The following is an 18,600-nucleotide window of genomic DNA, read 5'->3' on the forward strand; positions in this document are numbered from 1 at the left end:
GTTATCTGTTCATGGTTTATTTTGATAGTCTTGTCTGCTTCCTGTTTTATTTTCCTTCACTTCCTGTTGTGCGTCATTTTAGGTTTCTTGACTCCCGTTGTGTCTGATTGCCCATTGTTTTCACCTGTGTTCTGTTTATTTGTACCTTTGCTCCCCAGTGTGTCCTTGTCAGATTGTCTGTGCATTTTTGCTAGCTTTCCGGCGTTTTACTCCTCGAGATATATATTGCATTCCTGTGTATTCTGACTCCTTGCCCGTTTTATGGATTACCCCTTTGCCTAGCGATTTTGTACCTTTGCCTTACTGACTGCCTTCCCGTGTACCGACTTGGAATAAACTCCTTTTACGTCTACCTCGTCTGCCTCTGGTCTGCTCTGTGGGTCCACTGTCTGTCTGGCCGTGACAGAAACTCTGGCTATTGTTTTAGTGACGAATCTGCTCTGAAAAGTCGGAGGATTTTAGAGCGTGGGTAAACGGAGGATGTTGTCATGCCTGAGCTGTTTGTTTCAGATCAAACAAAAGGTCCGGTCCAACTAAAAAGAAGAGGGACGGAGAATATGGAATTATGACCATCAGGATACTTTTCTTCTTTTGGAAAATTCCCCTTTTATAGTTTTTATACTGCTAAATGTTCACGATATAAAGCTCTTTGCATCAGTCTGGAAGCGTCCCGAATTAACCTATAAAATAACAGGAAAACAAGAAGTCGGTGCAGTAATTCTATGCTGTTGTTCGGCCTCTGGGGAGCCTAATCCATCACTGATCGTTTCATTGTATTCAGGTATGCTGGAGAGAGAAATTCTGTACTTTTCTGGGCCTGAGTTCTCCAGGCTTCTTGAAGGACATCCCAAAGCTCTTCTTTGGATGTTTTCTGCCTTTTGTTCCGTTCCCTGCCAACATGATCCCACCCTGCTTCAGTAATGTTGAGCTCCGGGCTCTGGGGAGGATTCATCCCTCCATCAGACCTGCTGCCACTGATTTTCAGCCCACTTCTTGTGTCCTTTGGCACAGCTCAGCCTTTTCTCCCTGTTTCCCTTCCTTAAGAACGGCTTCCTGACAGCCACCCTTCCATGGAGCCCATTTCTGATGAGGCTTGGGCCAACAGCAGATGGATCAGCTGAAGGTCCAGATGCATCTCTCAGCTCCTGTGTCAGGTCTTTGCTGGATTTTTTCCTCTTTCTTAAGGACATCACTTTCAGATCCTGTTCATCTGCTGTAGATAGTTCTTTAGGCCTGACACTTCTTCTTTTGTCCTCCACTTTTCCAGTTTCCTCAAATGTTTTAAGGACACACTGCACACCATGCTGAGATATGCCAAGTTTTCAGCTAATAGCTCTTTGGGAATCACCTTGTTGCTGCAGAAATCCTGTTTTCTGTCTGTCACACTGTGTTATCTTTGCTGTTTTTCACAGATGCAACTAAAGAAATGGGAACAAATCTTAATTCCAGTCTAAAACCCACAAAGAGCTTCTAGATTATTCATTTCTGGTGGCATAAAACAGTTTAATCATTTAATTTATATTAATTGTTCCATAATTAGTCATTAGATTATATCTTATATTCCTTTTTTAAGCTTTAAATTGAATCTTATTTACTTTTTCTTGATGTTGAATAAAATATTATTCTTTATTATTGTCTGTTTTTTTTCCTACTTTTCTACTTTTAGACGTGATAACATTCATTTTTTGGGGATTAGGATTCTTTTTAAACTGAATTTCTTATATTAATTTCATTCTTTTGGTAACTGAAAGCAGTTTTAACGTAAATGTACAACAAAGTTGAAACTATGAAGCTGTTTTTCACAGATGCAGCTAAAGAAATGGGAACAAATGATGTGTCTCTGTGACAGGCTGCTGGGAACAAAGTGCCTAAAGATCCAGTTTAAAACGGCTTCTTTGCTAAGTTGTCTGTTCTGTGTGGACACAACACTGGTTCATCCCTTGAGTTAGGAGCCTTTTTCCTGCCTGAATGGTTCATAGGTCAGAGTTAAGTGGCTTAACAAAGAAAAAACACATCAGGTACAAGGACTGAAAATGAGGGAAAAAGCAGAAAATGTCCAAAAACCTTCAGAAAGAACTACTGATCAAGATCACTTTAAAAGATTACAAGAAAGTCTGGCTGCTGGGAAGGAAAATATAAAGAAAGGAGGGCTGGATCAAGACTTTTGAACCAGACTGTAGACAAAACTGAAGTGAATTGAATTAATTTCATGCTTCGGAAGCAACAGACCTGTTAAAGAAATCAAGATCTAAACAAAAAAATCAAGATCTTAACTCTGTTATCTGTAATCTTTAGATGATTTGATCCAAACACGATGTTTAAGATGAATATCCTTGTACTTACACAGTTCAGGTTCTGCGTCATGTTAAGTATGACATAGCCCCGTCCAGCTAGCTCGCTCCAGTTTATACACACCACCTGAAACATTCACAGTTAGAAAAAAGGTCCTAAAAAAGATTTTAGGAAAGATTTAACATTTCTATTTCCTGTTCTTCCCGATCGCCGGACGTTCCTTAAAGTTCATTTAAATGTACCTGCCGTGGCTCCTCCAGATTCGGGTCGAGCTCCGGCTCGGTGAAGCCGTTCGTGGGGGAAGGATCTGTGGTGAGCGGGATGATGTGTCTGATTCTTGTTCCTTCTCTTTCCATCTTTCTCCTTTTCTCGTTGTCCTCCTCTTTGCTTCTGTCTTCCAGTCCAAATCCTAAAGTGAAAGCAAACATTTAGTAGAGCCTCCCAACTCTTTATAGACTGACAGACACACTGTTAAAGGGAACATTTCTGAAGCAGAGCCTTCAGTTATCAGGCCCCTCTCTGTGGAACCAGCTGCCAGTTTGGGAGGCAGAGCCTTCAGTTATCAGGCCCCTCTCTGTGGAACCAGCTGCCAGTTTGGGAGGCAGAGCCTTCAGTTATCAGGGCCCCTCTCTGTGGAACCAGCTGCCAGTTTGGGAGGCAGAGCCTTCAGTTATCAGGCCCCTCTCTGTGGACACAGCTGCCAGTTTGGGAGGCAGAGCCTTCAGTTATCAGGCCCCTCTCTGTGGAACCAGCTGCTGGTTTGGGAGGCAGAGCCTTCAGTTATCAGGCCCCTCTCTGTGGAACCAGCTGCCGGTTTGGGAGGCAGAGCCTTCAGTTATCAGGCCCCTCTCTGTGGAACCAGCTGCCGGTTTGGGAGGCAGAGCCTTCAGTTATCAGGCCCCTCTCTGTGGAACCAGCTGCCGGTTTGGGAGGCAGAGCCTTCAGTTATCAGGCCCCTCTCTGTGGAACAAGCTGCCAGTTTGGGAGGCAGAGCCTTCAGTTATCAGGCCCCTCTCTGTGGAACCAGCTGCCGGTTTGGCTTCAGGAAGCAGACACCCTCTCTACCTTTAAGATCAGGCTTAAAACTTTCCTTTCTGATAAAGCTTATAGTTAGGGACGGCTCAGGTGACCCTGGAACATCCCATAGTTATGCTGCTATAGGCCCAGCCTGCTGGGGGAGCTCCCATGATGCACCTCTCCTCCCTCTCCATGTACATACGACATCACTGTTGTCATTAACTTGTGTTTCTCTCTCTCAGCAGGTGTCTCTGGCCTGGTGTTACGGTGCTTGTTGTCCCCTCTTTCCTGTCCTCTCAGCACCCAGCTGGTCGAGGCAGATGGTTCCTGGTTCTGGTTCTGATGGAGGTTTCTTCCTGTTAAAAAGGAGTTTTTTCTCCCTACAGTCGCCTCGTGCACGCTCAGGACGGGGGATTGGATCAGAGAGAAGTTGCAGTGCAATCTGTTGGTTTCCTTAACTCTGATACTTTAGCTCTTGAACTCTTGAACATTAGTTCTGTATGAACTGGACTAATTTGGAATACAATAAATTTGATTTGATTGGATTATAATTGTATTACAATTAATTGGATTGTAATAGGCTTGAGTTGGACTGTATCGTTGAAGTGCCTTGAGATGACACTTGCTGTGATTTGGTGCTCTATAGATAAAACTGAATTTAATTGAACTGGTCGGTGCTCACCTTCTTGGCCATCTTCACCCTGTTCCAGCAGCTCCTCTTCCTCCACACTCGGCTGCAGAGGCTCCCTGCTGGGAGCCAAGCCAACCTCCGGTGCAGTGGGATTCTGGGTAAATACACCCATGTGCGTCAGGCCCCTTTCTTCCTCCTCCTTCTCCACCTCTTCATCCTCCGTCTCATCTGCAGCAACAAACCAGAGGTAAAACAGATGCTCTTTCTTTTTGGTTTAGACAGCAGATCTTTTCATGATGTTGAAGGTAAAATTGTTTGATTTTGCAGTTATTTCAAGGCTTTGTGGTGTAAAACAGAAATGATGCATTTTTGCCATGTTTTATCACCTTCTAAACAAGGGATACTTAAACTTCCCTCACTTTAGGTCCACACTAACATCCTCAATCAAATGTCAACAAAGATGTCAGCCATTTTGGCGCGAGTTTGGTGAGAAGACTGATGACATTGTAACGTCAGCCATCAGCTACTTTAATTCCAAGCCTGAAAAAAGGATAAAGCAGCTGGTCTGGCCTTAATCTAGTTTGTATCCCAGAATAATTTGCACTAAAAAACTAAATTTGCATGTTTATATTAGGGCTGGGCGAGTTAACTCGTTATTATCGCGTTAACTTGTTAATTATTTAACGCCGATAAATATTTTATCGCGCATTAACGCATGTTTTATTATTGTAAAAGCCTGTTGCTGTCTGCTGCGAAACCCCCAAACATGGAGAAGGGTATGGAACTTTTACTCGGCCAATTTCATTTTAAAGTTGGGCTGTGTTCGAAACCGCATACTTCTCCTACTACTCCTACTAACCTTTTGAGTTAGTAAGGGAGTTTGAGTAAGCGAGAAGTTCCCGGATGCATACTAGATTCTCCGAAATGTTGGGTATGCATCATGAGGTTACTACTCATACTCAAACTACCCGAGATGCAACGTAACGTGACGTCGCCGATCGTCATTTCCTGTCAAAACGGCAGTTTCAAGCTAGCTACAACGAGGGTAGGTTCACTTCCTGTTTTCAAAACAAAAGCACCAATTGTATCGTAATGGCTTTCCCTATGATAAAAGGTAACGGGTATTTTATTTTTGTGAAAATAACCGGAAGTGCGTTGCTCACTACGGCTAGCTTTAGTAGCGCCGAATTCGTCGGAACATAATTGTAAATAGCCGGTATTTTGGCAGGTTTTCAACACGTTGGGGATCTAAACGACTACTTTCTCACCTGAAAATGTTTCAAATGTTGCTAAAGTTTACAGAGTTTAGAGCTTAAGCGAAATCAGCTTCAGGCCGGCTGATTTCGGCTCGGGCGGGAGCGAAATGCATTGTGGGTAAACGCTCTGCGTACTGTCTGATCGATGAGTATGCAGTATGTAGTATGTAGTATGCAGCTTCGAACACAGTGGACATCACCGTTACAGGTGCTCCTCGGTCTCTGTGTGAAGCTCATGGAGCTAACCGGCGCTACTTCCTGTGTTATTTGTTTCAACATAAAAGCACGTATTTCAAAATAAATAAAAAAAAAAAAAACTCCTGCATTTACAGCCAAGTTGAATTGTCTTCTCAGCGTAGTAGTTCCAGTCTAAAATATCACTTAAAGGCAAAACACACAACTGATAGCAGCAAGTCATTCAAGGAAACAGACAGTGGAGCGAGGCTTCTACATAAAAACTACAGAAAGATGCTGATGTTAAAAGTGTGTTTGCACAACAAATGTTATGCCACTTTCATTCATATGGCAGCACATTTAAAATAAAACTAAATGCTAAAAGCTATACACTACTTTTGGATTCATTTTTGGATTTTGCGTACAAATGTGATTAATCGTGATTAATCAGGGAAATCGTGCGATTAATTAGATTAAAAATTTTAATCGTTGCCCAGCCCTAGTATATATATATATTTGTGATTGATTTTGGCTCCTGATATATCTCTCTCTTTCTGACTGAGGAACTCACTGATACCTTTTGTAAAACTACCCAGCAGCCCAAAGTCTGTGCCGGTGTCGGTCTCAGAGGTGGCAGTTCCCACAGAGGCTCCACCAACGGCAGCAGCGGTGGAAGCAGCAGCAGATGTCGGACGAGCTGTTGTCATGGAGGAGTGAAGGACTGCGTAGCCACTGGCCTGAAGGTCTTCCTCCCACAGCCCTCTTTCCGAAGGACCCACCTGTAAGGCAGACATCAAGTTCAAAGCAGAGGACAGGGCTCTGTAAGTCGAAGGCTAGAACACTACGTTCCAAATTCATGTTTGTTCTAAATCTTCTCAAAGCAATAACAGTCAGGTCATTATAAACCAGAAGAGAGAAGCTCCTAGCTAATTAAATTTACCTTCAGGGTAAGTGATAAGAGCTTTTTTTTTAATGCCGTTAAAGTTTAAATGTCTGTAATGTGTGCACACCATCACCTCAAGAGGCTCATGAACCAAAACTGTTGTTTGTGGGGTTTTTTTGTCATATTTATTCTAGTTAATTCTCGGTTCTGTTTGAGTTCTGGTATTCAGTTTGAGCTTTATTCTTAATGCATTCTGTTTAAATGGTCTGTTCGTGTCCTGTTTACTTTCCCCATGTCCTTCATTCAGTCTCATCATGTGTTTACCCTGTTTGTTCATGTTTCTCATGAATTTTCATTCCATGTATGTTCTGTTTAGTCTCAGTTACTCTGTTCCTGCCGCTGTCTCTAGATATCCTCGGCTGTCTCGGTCTGGTTCCTTGGTCTTCATGCACACCTGTTTCCAATTAATTACTCACCTGTTGCTTTACTCATCAACCCTCTCAGTATTTATTTGGCTGTGTTCGAAACCGCATACTACATACTTCCAAACTGCATACTCATCGATCAGACAGTATGCAGAGCGTTTACCCACAATGCATTTCGCTCCTGCCTGAGCCGAAATCAGCCGGCCTGAAGCTGATTTCGCTTAAGCTCTAAACTCTGTAAACTTTAGCAACATTTGAAACATTTTCAGGCGAGAAAGTAGTCGTTTAGATCCCCAACGTGTTGAAAATCTGACAAAATACCGGCTATTTACGATTTTGTTCCCACGAATTCGGCGCTACTAAAGCTAGCCGCAGTGAGCAACGAACTTCCGGTTATTTTCACAAAAATAAAATACCCGTTGCCTTTTATCATAGGGAAAGCCATTACGATACAATTGGGGCTTTTGTTTTGAAAACAGGAAGTGAACCTACCCTCGTTGTAGCTAGCTTGAAACTGCTGTTTTGATAGGAAATGACGATCGGCGACGTCACGTTACGTTGCATCTTGGGTAGTTTGAGTATGAGTAGTAACCTCATCTTACTGAGTCAGTAACCCAACATTTCGGAGAATCTAGTATGCATCCGGGAACTTCTCGCTTACTCAAACTCGCATACTAACTCAAAAAGTTAGTATGAGTAGTAGGAGAAGTATGCAGTTTCGAACACAGCCTGTGTCTCTGGTTCCCTCAGTCATTTGCAGTTTGTCATTGTCTCTTACATCATGGTTCTCCTGTCCTGTTCCTTCTTTGCACTTGTTTCTTTCCTATTTTTCAGCATCTTTGGTTCGTTTAATAAAAACATTCTTGGCTAATTGTTGCCTCTGGCCTCTACTTTTCTGAACAAATGTCTAGAACTTCTTGAAATGTCTAGAAGTTCTTAACTGTAACTTAACTGCTGTAAATAAAATCAATTCATAGTAGGTTAAATGTAACACAGAAAATAAAATAATGTTATCATCGAGCCTAATAAATGTGTGAATTAATCTTTTATTTAATCGTATCCTATATCACGTTATATATTTAATCGGTAAAGCAATAGTGTCTTCTTCCATTAAAGGCATCAACCATCGTTCTGTAAAGCTATGAAGCACTAAAAAGAGGTTTTTAAAAAAAAATGCTACTGCAAAAAGAGGTTAAAGCAAATAAATATAATTAAAGACATTTTCTGTCTCTTTATGGTTTTGGTAACTTAAAAACTAAAACTTTACCATTTCCAGTGGTTCAAATAGAATCAGTAGAAATAGCAGCTGTAGTAGGAAAAAGGTAATTTACAGATGTTTCAACCGGTACCAGAAGTTCCTACGGGATGGACTCTGCTAGAAATGATTGTGACGGTCACAGCAGGGAGATAAGGCAACAATTCAGGCAGAAATCATGAGACATAAGGATTCAGGTTTAAAATTGTGGACGTTTTTAAGAAAAAATGATAACCCAGCTGATACGAGCCAACAGGACACCAGTAATCACACAGAGAAATTTAACACCAAGCAAATTATTCCAGTGCAGGTTTAGTAAATGAGCCTCAGATCACCTCAGATTTACAGCAATTAGTCCAAATGCAGCTGATTTTCCTACTTTGAGCTTTACTCTGTGCTTGTAATAATATAAAAGAGCAAATGATTAGAATTAGTTCATTATAGGCACAAACTGTGGCTTGGCTGAGTGAATTTTCTGTGATCATCTGAGAAAAGCGCAGTGAAATCTGTCACTTGTGTGTTATATGTTTGGGGTATTGGGTGTTATTACCGACCTATTTATAGAAGTGACAATTAATTATCAGAATCCTTAAAATATCTTAAACTTTAAAATATTAAACAGAGATATTTACAGTAATATAGCTGCAGAAATATCAATAAAACTGGTGCAGATAAACCACTCACCTCCAGGATCGGGGATCCACGATGCTCCTGTAGCCCAGAATCATGTGTCTCAGGTGGGAAGGAACTGGATGGATGGAGAGATGAAGTGTAACCTGCATAATACAAATGTCAATGTCAAAAACATGTGTTTTATATTTTTTGTGAGCCTTCTGTCTCAAGGTTTTGGAAATGTGCTTTTATCTCAAAAACAGGATATATGCTTTAGTTGTACAGAACAAATATGGCTAAAATCATGTGATATAACGCATTTAGAGTTTAGTGAGTTAAGGTTTCTGTATATATACATTTATTTTCTAATATATATTTTCTAATATATTAGAAAATTAACAGAAAAGTTTGGTGATTTCTTTTGTTCTAGAATGCGCTGTTGAGGGTGGCAGCACGTTGAAGTAGCTCTGTACCTCACATTGAGATTTTTTCTTTTTCTAAATTTCATTCCTGTTTTTTCTTGGAAGAAATTGCATTTTTTGGACAACTGTTCCTTCCTGCCTTGGATGCTGTGCAGCTGGATTAATTTTTCCCAATACTTTTGTATATTTTGCTCTTTTGTTATGATGCATAACCATAGCAACAAGGTGGTTTACAACAGGGAGCAGCTGATTAACATTGGAAAAGCAGAAATAATTCGACAACTGAAGCCAGAAATCCCACTGGAATTGAAAAGGAGGCGTCGTGGATGCAGAGCAGGAGCAAAGAGGAGAGAAAGAAAGAAGAAGTTCAAACCATCTCTGCCATCCGTCATCATGGGCAATGTAACTCAGGAAGAATATCAGGAATGTAACATTATGTGTTTTACTGAGACATGGCTACAGGATCATATACCTGACTCCAGCGTCTCTCTGCCGGGCTTCCTGACAGTACGAGCAGATCGAGATTTAAAGAGTAGCAGGAAAAGGAAAGGGGGTGGATTGGCAGTGCTTGTCAACAACAGATGGTGTCACCCAGGACATGTTACTGTTAAGAGTCGTCTCTGCAGTCCTGACATTGAACTATTGGCAGTAAGTTTTCGTCCATATTATTTGCCAAGAGAGTTCACCAGTGTTGTTTTGGTGGCTGTTTACATTCCACCCTCAGCTGTTGCCGACACTGCATGTGATGTCATCAGTTCCGTTGTTGCTAAGATACAGACTCAACACCCCAATTCTTTTGTGGCAATATCTGGTGATTTTAATCATGCCTCACTCTCTGCTACACTGCCAACTTTTCAACAGTTTGTCAGCTGCTCTACCAGAGAAAACAAGACATTGGATTTGTTTTACACAAATGTCAAGGATTCATACATTTCCAAATCAAGACCTCTCCTGGGTAAATCAGATCACAACCTTGTTTTTCTCTGTTCAGCATATAAACCCCTTGTCCAGAGACTACCTGTCACAAAAAGGACTGTTAGAAAGTGGTCAGAGGAAGCTGAAGAAGCCTTACAGGGTTGTTTTGATGCAACCGATTGGATTTCTCTTTGTAAGCCACATGGAGAGGACATTAATGCCATGACTGAGTGTGTGACTGACTATATAAACTTCTGTGTGGACAACACCATCCCCACCAGAACAGTGAGATGCTTCCCTAATAACAAACCCTGGATCACCAGTGAGCTAAAGGAACTATTGAACAAGAAAAAAAGAGCCTTTAGGGAGCGAGACAGGGAGTTACTGAGGAGTATACAGAAGCAGCTCAAAGTCAAGATCAGAGAGAGCAAGGAGGTGTATAGAAAGAAGCTTGAGAGTAAACTGCAGAGGAACAACATCAGAGATGTGTGGTCAGGAATGAAGAAGATCACAGGCCTCAAGCAGAGGGAGGATCGGATGGATGGAAGTCTGGACAGAGCAAATGAGCTGAACACATTCTTCAACAGGTTCAGTTCAGGAACAAGCTCACCATCCTCCCCTCCTGTTCCCAGCCAAAGAGACATCCCACCCTCCTCTGACCCACAGCTTTCCTGTAACATCTCCACCTCCACCTCAGTCATGGATTCTTCTGCTTCCACTAGTTTGTCTTCAACCAAATCAGGAGATGCTGCTGTCCCCTTTGCCTCCCCCTCCCACTTTTCTGTTTCTAGAAGTCAGGTGAAGAGGCAGTTGGAGAGACTGAACCGGAACAAGGCTGCAGGTCCAGATGGTGTCAGCCCCCGAGTCCTGAAGGCCTGTGCAAAGCAGCTCTGTGGGATTCTGCAACACCTTTTCAACCTTAGCTTGACCCAAGAGAAGGTACCACTGTTGTGGAAGACATCCTGTCTGGTTCCGGTACCAAAGAAAACTCATCCTTCAGACATCAATGACTACAGACCTGTTGCCCTGACATCCCACATCATGAAGGTCCTGGAGAGACTCCTGTTGACCCACCTGTGTAAGCAAACCAGCACATATCAGGACCTCCTGCAGTTTGCTTATCGCCATGGAGTTGGAGTTGAAGACGCTATCATACACCTGCTTCAACAAACCCACTGTCATCTGGACAAAGCAGGTAGCACTGTGAGGATCATGTTCTTTGATTTCTCCACTGCATTTAACACAATTCAGCCTGATCTGCTTCGTCTGAAACTCCAGAAGACTCAGGTGGAGGCCTCAACAATCACCTGGATTAATGACTACCTGACAAACAGACCACAGTTTGTCAGACTGAAGAATTGTGTGTCTAACCAGGTGATCAGCAGCACAGGAGCACCACAGGGGACTGTACTCTCACCATTCTTTTTCACTCTGTACACTTCAGACTTCCAGTACAAGTCAGACTCCTGTCATCTCCAGAAATATTCAGATGACTCTGCAGTAGTCAGGTGTATCAGAGATGGACAAGAAGCTGAGTACAGAGAGCTGGTGGACCGCTTTGTGGCATGGTGTGGGAACAATCATCTCATCTTGAATGTTAACAAACCAAAGGAGATGATTGTAGATTTCAGGAGAAACAGGGTCAGATCAAACCCTCTTTCCATCATGGGAGAAGAAGTGGAGGTGGTTGAGGAATATAAATACCTTGGTGTTCATGTGGACAACAGACTGGACTGGAGACACAACAGTGAAGCCATCTACAAGAAAGGACAGAGCAGACTGTACTTCTTGAGGAAGCTAAGGTCATTCAAGGTTTTCAGCAAGATGTTGCAGATCTTCTACAAGTCTGTTGTTGAGAGCGTCATTTCCTCTTGCGTCATCTGTTGGCGCAGCAGCATCAGAACCAGGGACCTAAAAAGACTCAACAACTTGATAAGGAAGGCTGGTTCTGTTCTGGGGACGACTGTGGAACCTCTGGAGACAATAATGCAAAGAAGGATTTTGCATAAAATCAAGAGAATTATGGACAACCCTGAACATCCTCTCCATGAGACTATTATCAGAAAACAGAGTCTCTTCAGTCAAAGGCTTCTTCAGTTTGGATGCAAAACGGACCGCTACAGGAAATCTTTCCTGCCCACAGCCATCAGCATCTATAATAACTCCTTGATTTAATTGAGCTACATCAACATTTAATTTCCCTCTGGGATAAATAAAGTATTTTTGAATTTGAATTGAATTGTTTTTTGTTCCATTGAGGTTCCAGTGTGCAACACCTGGCCTAATCAGAAGAAATACAAAATTAATAACTAATTTTATTCATGTAGAATTGTGTGAAAATACTTGTAAACTAAGGTAGAAAGTTAAACTTAAACTGTCATGTAGCTGAGACAACAGGCTAAACTAACAAAGTAATTTCTGTTGCATTTAGCATTCAAGAATTAGCGACTGACAGAAATTCTATTATGCTAGCTAGTATGCTAGCTAGCATTTACCATTCTCAACTGTAATTGTTAGCTTACCTAAAGAAGTTATTAATTTGTATTAGTGACAAAATTCTACATTTAATTTATCTCTTTTTATGATGATATTTTGTTTGTGCTTTAAATGGAGACAAACAGAACATCAACAGGAGTACAAACATACATTTTAAATGATGTATGCTAAACACTGCTATCTCAGTTGACCTTTGAGTATGTAAATAAGTTGGTACAAAGACTAATTTTGGGTACGTGTGTCATCAATAACTTCCACATGATGTGACTGCAGGATCACATAAAGTATTAAAAGTATTTTACTGTGTTTGTTGTCATTGTTTAACACTTAGCATACTAATGTTTGCCAATTAGCTTAACCACAAAGTAAGGCCGAGGCAGAAGGAATATATGGTGTTTTACAGTTATTCGATTTTAAATTAACAAATTAAACAAATTAAAAGTGAGATGATGATGTTACATGAAAATAACTGAAGAATAACTGAAATCAGGGAACATAAATACACGGCTCTGACTCCGACTTCCCATGTGATTTGTTGTGATGGAGGCTGGATTCTAATTTGTTTACTTCTTTCCTGATCTCTGTGCTCCAGATTCCCAAATTTGTTGCTTTTGTTTTTATTTGTTTTGTCTTTATTTGACTTCCAAATCAGCTGAGGTGGTTCCTGTATCAGATTAAGACGCCTCCTGGAGGTATCCTTTCTGGCCCGGGAACACCTTAAGATCCCCAGGAGGAGCTGGAGAGTGTTGTTGGGGAGAGGGACGGATCGAGGGACAAACATCTAAACAAGTCTTACTGAGAAGTGGTCCATTAGGACTGTTTACAGTCATGGAAGTCATGGATAAAAGGACCAACTATCCGACAGTCTTTGCATTCCTTCCCTCATCCTCCTCTCCAGCCGCTGGCTGTGTCCTCAAAGCTAGCTTGGTGACTCTAACAGGTTTTTCCTGCCCAGAATGATTGTTTGACTTTGACATACACTACTGGTCAAAAGTTTTAGAACATCCCAATTTCTCTAGTTTTTTTATTGAAAATGATTACTTTAATGTCTCATTGCACTCTGAAATTAAATGAAAGCATAGTACAAATAAGCAATTGGAGCTAAAAAAGCCACCTTTGGCTGATATAACAGCTGAACACACTCGTGGCATTTTTTCTACAATAGAAATCAAATATTTCCTTGACTTTCTTTGTAATTTTTAAGTGTTATTATGGTCCGTCTCTCTTCCTTTGTTAATTGCCTTCTTCTCGCCATTTTTGTAGCAAAACACTACTTTCTGCAGCACAATACTCTTCAACTGATGCTCAGGAGGGTACCACAGTTTGTTCCAACACTGCTTTTATGTAGACGGGGTAATCAAGTTATGTAGGAAGACCTGTAGGAATTAGTAGCACCAGTTTTAAAGGCTTGATCAACCCTTTTCGTGTCCCCGGAAAATAATTAATTCTGAAATTTACCTTATTTTTCAGATTTGGGTAATCTAACCTTTTGTTTTAACCTCTGGCAGTTCACCACTTACATTTGTACAATTTCATGCTATTCGTTGGACTTGGAACGACTTGCATTGCAATAAATAACTGGGAAAATTGGGTTGTTCTAAAACTTTTGACCAGTAGTAGCCTGGCTGACGCGTCCACAATCTCGATGAGATGGTAGTCTGAGAACTAGGTGTGCATTTTCTCGTATTTGAGGCGTGGTTTACGAATGCCTAGAGCCGTTTATTGGGCGCTACGAATGTCTATCAAATGGCGTCTGGTTCTTCCCATGCTGCTTTGCGCGCGAGTCATAGCCAATTGTATCACTTATACCAGATGACGTATGTAGAGCGACAGAAATTCGATGAGGAAATACATCCTTCTTGGTAATGAAATCTTTCAACGCCAAACGTTTCTCTTTTTTAAAAGTAAACTTGCGCTCTAAGCTGCTTAAAACACTTTCTAAGGCTGCATCGAACGGTGACATTGTGTCCGCTGCCATGTTGGATTAACACTCTACAAGCTTCGGTGTCGCACATAGACGTCGTCATCATCTTGCTGCCCCCCCGTTCTGTGATTGGTTCCCTAACTCAGGCAAAAATAAGGGCGGTGGAATATTTGAAATCAGGCACAAAAAAGACAAATGAGAGGATCTTTACTCACCGATGAGAGCATCCAGGTCTGGTGTTGTGTGGTTGACCTCTAAGACGTCTAGGACACCATGTTTGGGTGTTCCTCCTCCCTTTTCATCTTCCTCTTCCTCCCTTCTCTCCCTGTCTTCCCCTGTGTATTTCTCCCACTCGTCCTCCCCTCCTCTTCTCTCTTGGTCCTCTCCTCCTTCCTCTCCTCGGTCTCTGTCCTCCGTGTCCGGTCCATAGAAGCCCGAAGACTCCTGCGAGGCGTCGCCGGCTCCCGGCCCACCAAAGAGCTCCGTCTCTGCATCAGTGGGTTCTGGGTGTCCCCAGTAGCCTCCTGCATCCTGGGGGACCGCCAGGTGAACCATACGCTGAAAGTGGGAAGACATTACATCAAAACCAACACATTACCTACTAGATTCAGAACATTGCGATCTTAAAGGGATAGTTCGCCTCTTTTGACATGAAGCTGTATGACATCCCGTATCAGCAACATCATTTATGAACATTTTCTTACCCCCTGCTGCGTCCTGTGAGCCGAGTTCCAGCCTTGTTTTGGTGTTGATGAAGGTAGTCCGGCTAGTTGGCTGGGGTTTAAAAAATAAAGTGTCTTGCTTCTCAAAACAATATACGTTCAAAAGAGTAATACAATTGCATCACAAAATCGTTCTCCAGGAAAAAGTCAGACCCCACAATCGCTTGGCCCTATTTTCTCTCCCTTCGTACAGATGTTACAAGACACTTTTTGCTTGAAATAAGCAAAAAGAATCTGCCAATGGAACTAGTGAAAATCAGCTTGTCAAGATTTCTTGAAATAAAATGTGATATTTAGGACTTTTGAGTTAAAAGTGATCTTGAAATTAGCTTAAAAACCTCTTCAAATGAAAAAAAAGCTTGTTTCATGTGAAATATGACTCAAAACAACTTTTCTCAAACTCAAACTTTTTCACTTAACAAGATATGCAAGATGTATTGTGTTAAAACAAGTCCCTATATCTGGCTGAAATGGTATTTGTTAGGCAATTGTGTCTGATATTAAGTGTAATGAGATACTCAATGAGACAAATATACTTGGTAAGATTTTTTCCAGTGAGTAAACACACTCAGGCTTGACTACATTGTCAGAGATCTTCAGCTTTAAGCAATTACTTTTATTTTAATGGCAACTGCTTCTTCTGAGATGTGAACAACACGTTCTGCTGCATCACTCATATCACAGCAGGCAGTGATACGAAGGGAGAGAAAATAGGGCCAAGCGATTGTGAGGTCTGACTTTTTCCTGGAGAACGATTTTGTGATGCAAATGTATTACTCTTTTGAACGCATATTGTTTTGAGAAGCAAAACGCTTTATTTTTTAAACCCCAGCCAACTAGCCGGACTACCTTCATCAACACCAAAACGAGGCTGGAACTCTGCTCACAGGACGCAGCAGGGGGTAAGAAGATGTTCATAAATGATGTTGATATTGCTAATATGGGATGTCATACAGCTTCATGTCAAAAGAGGCAAACTATCCCTTTAAATCTTTTGGATTAAAGGAGCTAAAAGCTTTGATTTGAGCATCAAAGTAAGCTGACTGTTTCCAGCCTCTGGACACTGCGTTAAAAATAACCTTGTAGAGCACATTAAGCTCATTCTTCACCTCCATCTCATCCTCCACATCAGCATGGGTCCTGGCTACTTCCTGGTTTGCAGAGGGTGGTTTGCTCATCTGAGAGGAGTTAGCTGACTCCATCTTGGCCTGTGCGCGGGACGTTTCGTGTATCTCCGGCCAACCCATATCGTGAACCAAATTAGGCTGGGCTCGCACCAACTCGCTGACCGAGTGGCGTTTGGTTCTGACTAATTCTTGGAGGAAATGTGGGCCTTCGTCCTGAAACTGAGGAGCCACCAGAGGACTGAGGGGTATGATGCGCTGGGAGGAGCCCAGTCTGAGGGCTTCACAGCCGGTCAGAAGAGCTACGGGAAACAGAGAAAAGGCACTTTTATACAGAAATGTATAATATCCTGCAAACTGATCCAGCCTATCACAGCTCAGTATCTATCATTACGCCATGACTATGTGTAGGCCACAGACCTTTAGGTGATCTCAGTGTTGGTTGTTGGGTGTCTGTATGTAAATCCTTGTTTAAGTTGAAATATTTTCCCTTTTCTTTAACACATTATTAACTCAGATTGGCTGTTTCTCCTGTTTATGTTGAAGTTTTGGAGTTTAATTAATAGTTTGGGATGTTTTGTTTGTTGTGTCGGCCTTAATTCTCCCATGATGCCATGACTGAGGCTGTGTTCAAAACCGCATACTACTCCTACTACTCCTACTACTCCTACTGACTTTTTGAGTTAGTAGGAGTAGTAAGAGTAAGCGAGAAGTTCCCGGATGCATACTAGATTTGCCGAAATGTTGGGTATGCATCATGAGGTTACTACTCATACTCATACTACCCAAGATGCAACGTAACGTGACATCGCCGATCGTCCTTTCCCGTCAAAATGGCCGTTTCAAGCTAGCTACAGCGAGGGTAGGTTCACTTCCTGTTTTCAAAACAAAAGCACCAATTGTATCGTAATGGCTTTCCCCATGATAAAAGGCATTTTGTTTTTGTGAAAATAACCGGAAGTGCGTTGCTCACTGCGGCTAGCTTTAGTAGCGCCGAATTTGTGGGAACAAAATTGTAAATAGCCGGTATTTTGTCAGGTTTTCAACACGTTGGGGATCTAAACGACTACTTTCTCGCCTGAAAATGTTTCAAATGTTGCTAAAGTTTACAGAGTTTAGAGCTTAAGCGAAATCAGCTTCAGGCCGGCTGATTTCGGCTCGGGCAGGAGGGAAATGCATTGTGGGTAAACGCTCTGCATACTGTGTGATCAAGGAAGTCTGGATGGTGCCTGACTCATCCGGTGCGCCCCCTTGTGGAATCCCCTTGTAACTACACAGGTGAATGGATGAACAATTACACCCACAATGGATTGAGTTCCTGATATGAACGTGTGATTAAAAAGCGAGTATATTCCTGTCCTCAGACTACGTACCGTCTGAAAAACACGGGCAGTTCATCAGTTAATCATTATTTACAACAGCAAACTTGATGTAATTTATCCATTTTCTGATTAAACACCGAATTATGTGTAAAACTCGCAGTTTTTCTGTTAAATGCGTAAAATATTACATTAATATCTCGTTTCCCTTGATCACTAATGAGCCTCTTAAAGTTAATCACCTGCAATTAAACCTTTTTAAACTGTCGATAAATGGTTGTATGAGCGAATATATGACGAAATGACGACCCGTTAGAGGTCAAATCAAACAAGCAAGTTTACCGACAAAACATGGGTCAAAATCAGGAAATCACTCAGAGAGGGAGTCTGAAAATTAAGGGTTTGGCAAAGGCACAAAATACAAAGTAAAAGGCAAAAAAACAGGAGCAAGAGGAGGTCAAAACACGAAGAAATGAGGCTGGAAAGCTAGTCGTGAGGAAACTGGGAAGTATGCATACCAGAGGAGTAATAATGTGGAGTCATTGAAACATTACAGGCGTGAGGCAAACACATGAAGAAGAGTAACGAAAATCAAACCAAGACATTATTAATTACTACAAGTACAGTTTTAATTCAGAAGGCTGACGGTCAAACACTCAATCTGAACCTAAAAAGAGGATTTCAAGCTCAGGTTTTGGTCTCATTGATGGCTTTAACGTAAATAACCAACCATATATGTTAATAACACCCTATTATTCATTAACCCATCGGTCCTTTCATTCATATGACAACTTCTTATTGATCCACTCATGGTTCATCCATCCATCACTAAGCCCTGCTGTATTGTCGCTGTCACGTATTCCACGGCGCTCGCTGTCTGGGACCACAGATGGCCGTCTGACCTCAGAGGCTGACCGAGCAGATTATGATATCATGTCCAAGCATCTTAAGCTCTGACCAAAACTAAAACCCCCCAAAGTCTCAGGACACACAGATCCATACGTTTCTTCCTCCTGACTCTGGTTCATTTTAAACTTATTTCATTTTTGCTGTTGAAAGCAGTGTTACATCATAGAGCTGTAGGAGGAGCAAAAAAACAATAAAAATTCTCCAGCGTTACTTTAAAAAACTCA

General features: G+C 41.7%; 1 protein-coding gene across 2 annotated transcripts in view; it reads right to left on the reverse strand.

The window, feature by feature from the left end:
- Window positions 1-18,600, reverse strand: part of podxl2 (podocalyxin-like 2) — a 28,690-nt gene that overhangs the window by 6,344 nt on the left and 3,746 nt on the right. Inside the window, exons 2-8 of one of the 2 annotated variants that reach the window (XM_075460206.1) lie at window positions 16,134-16,450; window positions 14,518-14,860; window positions 8,618-8,709; window positions 5,948-6,149; window positions 3,992-4,168; window positions 2,535-2,701; window positions 2,344-2,418 (exon numbers count right to left, since the gene is read on the reverse strand). In XM_075460206.1, coding sequence (XP_075316321.1) covers window positions 2,344-2,418; window positions 2,535-2,701; window positions 3,992-4,168; window positions 5,948-6,149; window positions 8,618-8,709; window positions 14,518-14,860; window positions 16,134-16,450 — 1,373 coding nt within the window. Of the gene's footprint in view, window positions 1-2,343; window positions 2,419-2,534; window positions 2,702-3,991; window positions 4,169-5,947; window positions 6,150-8,617; window positions 8,710-14,517; window positions 14,861-16,103; window positions 16,451-18,600 lie in introns of both variants that reach the window. The other variant, XM_075460204.1, reaches the window with a different exon arrangement.

The sequence above is a fragment of the Odontesthes bonariensis genome, chromosome 3, assembly GCF_027942865.1.
Source record: "Odontesthes bonariensis isolate fOdoBon6 chromosome 3, fOdoBon6.hap1, whole genome shotgun sequence".
Taxonomy (NCBI): domain Eukaryota; kingdom Metazoa; phylum Chordata; class Actinopteri; order Atheriniformes; family Atherinopsidae; genus Odontesthes; species Odontesthes bonariensis.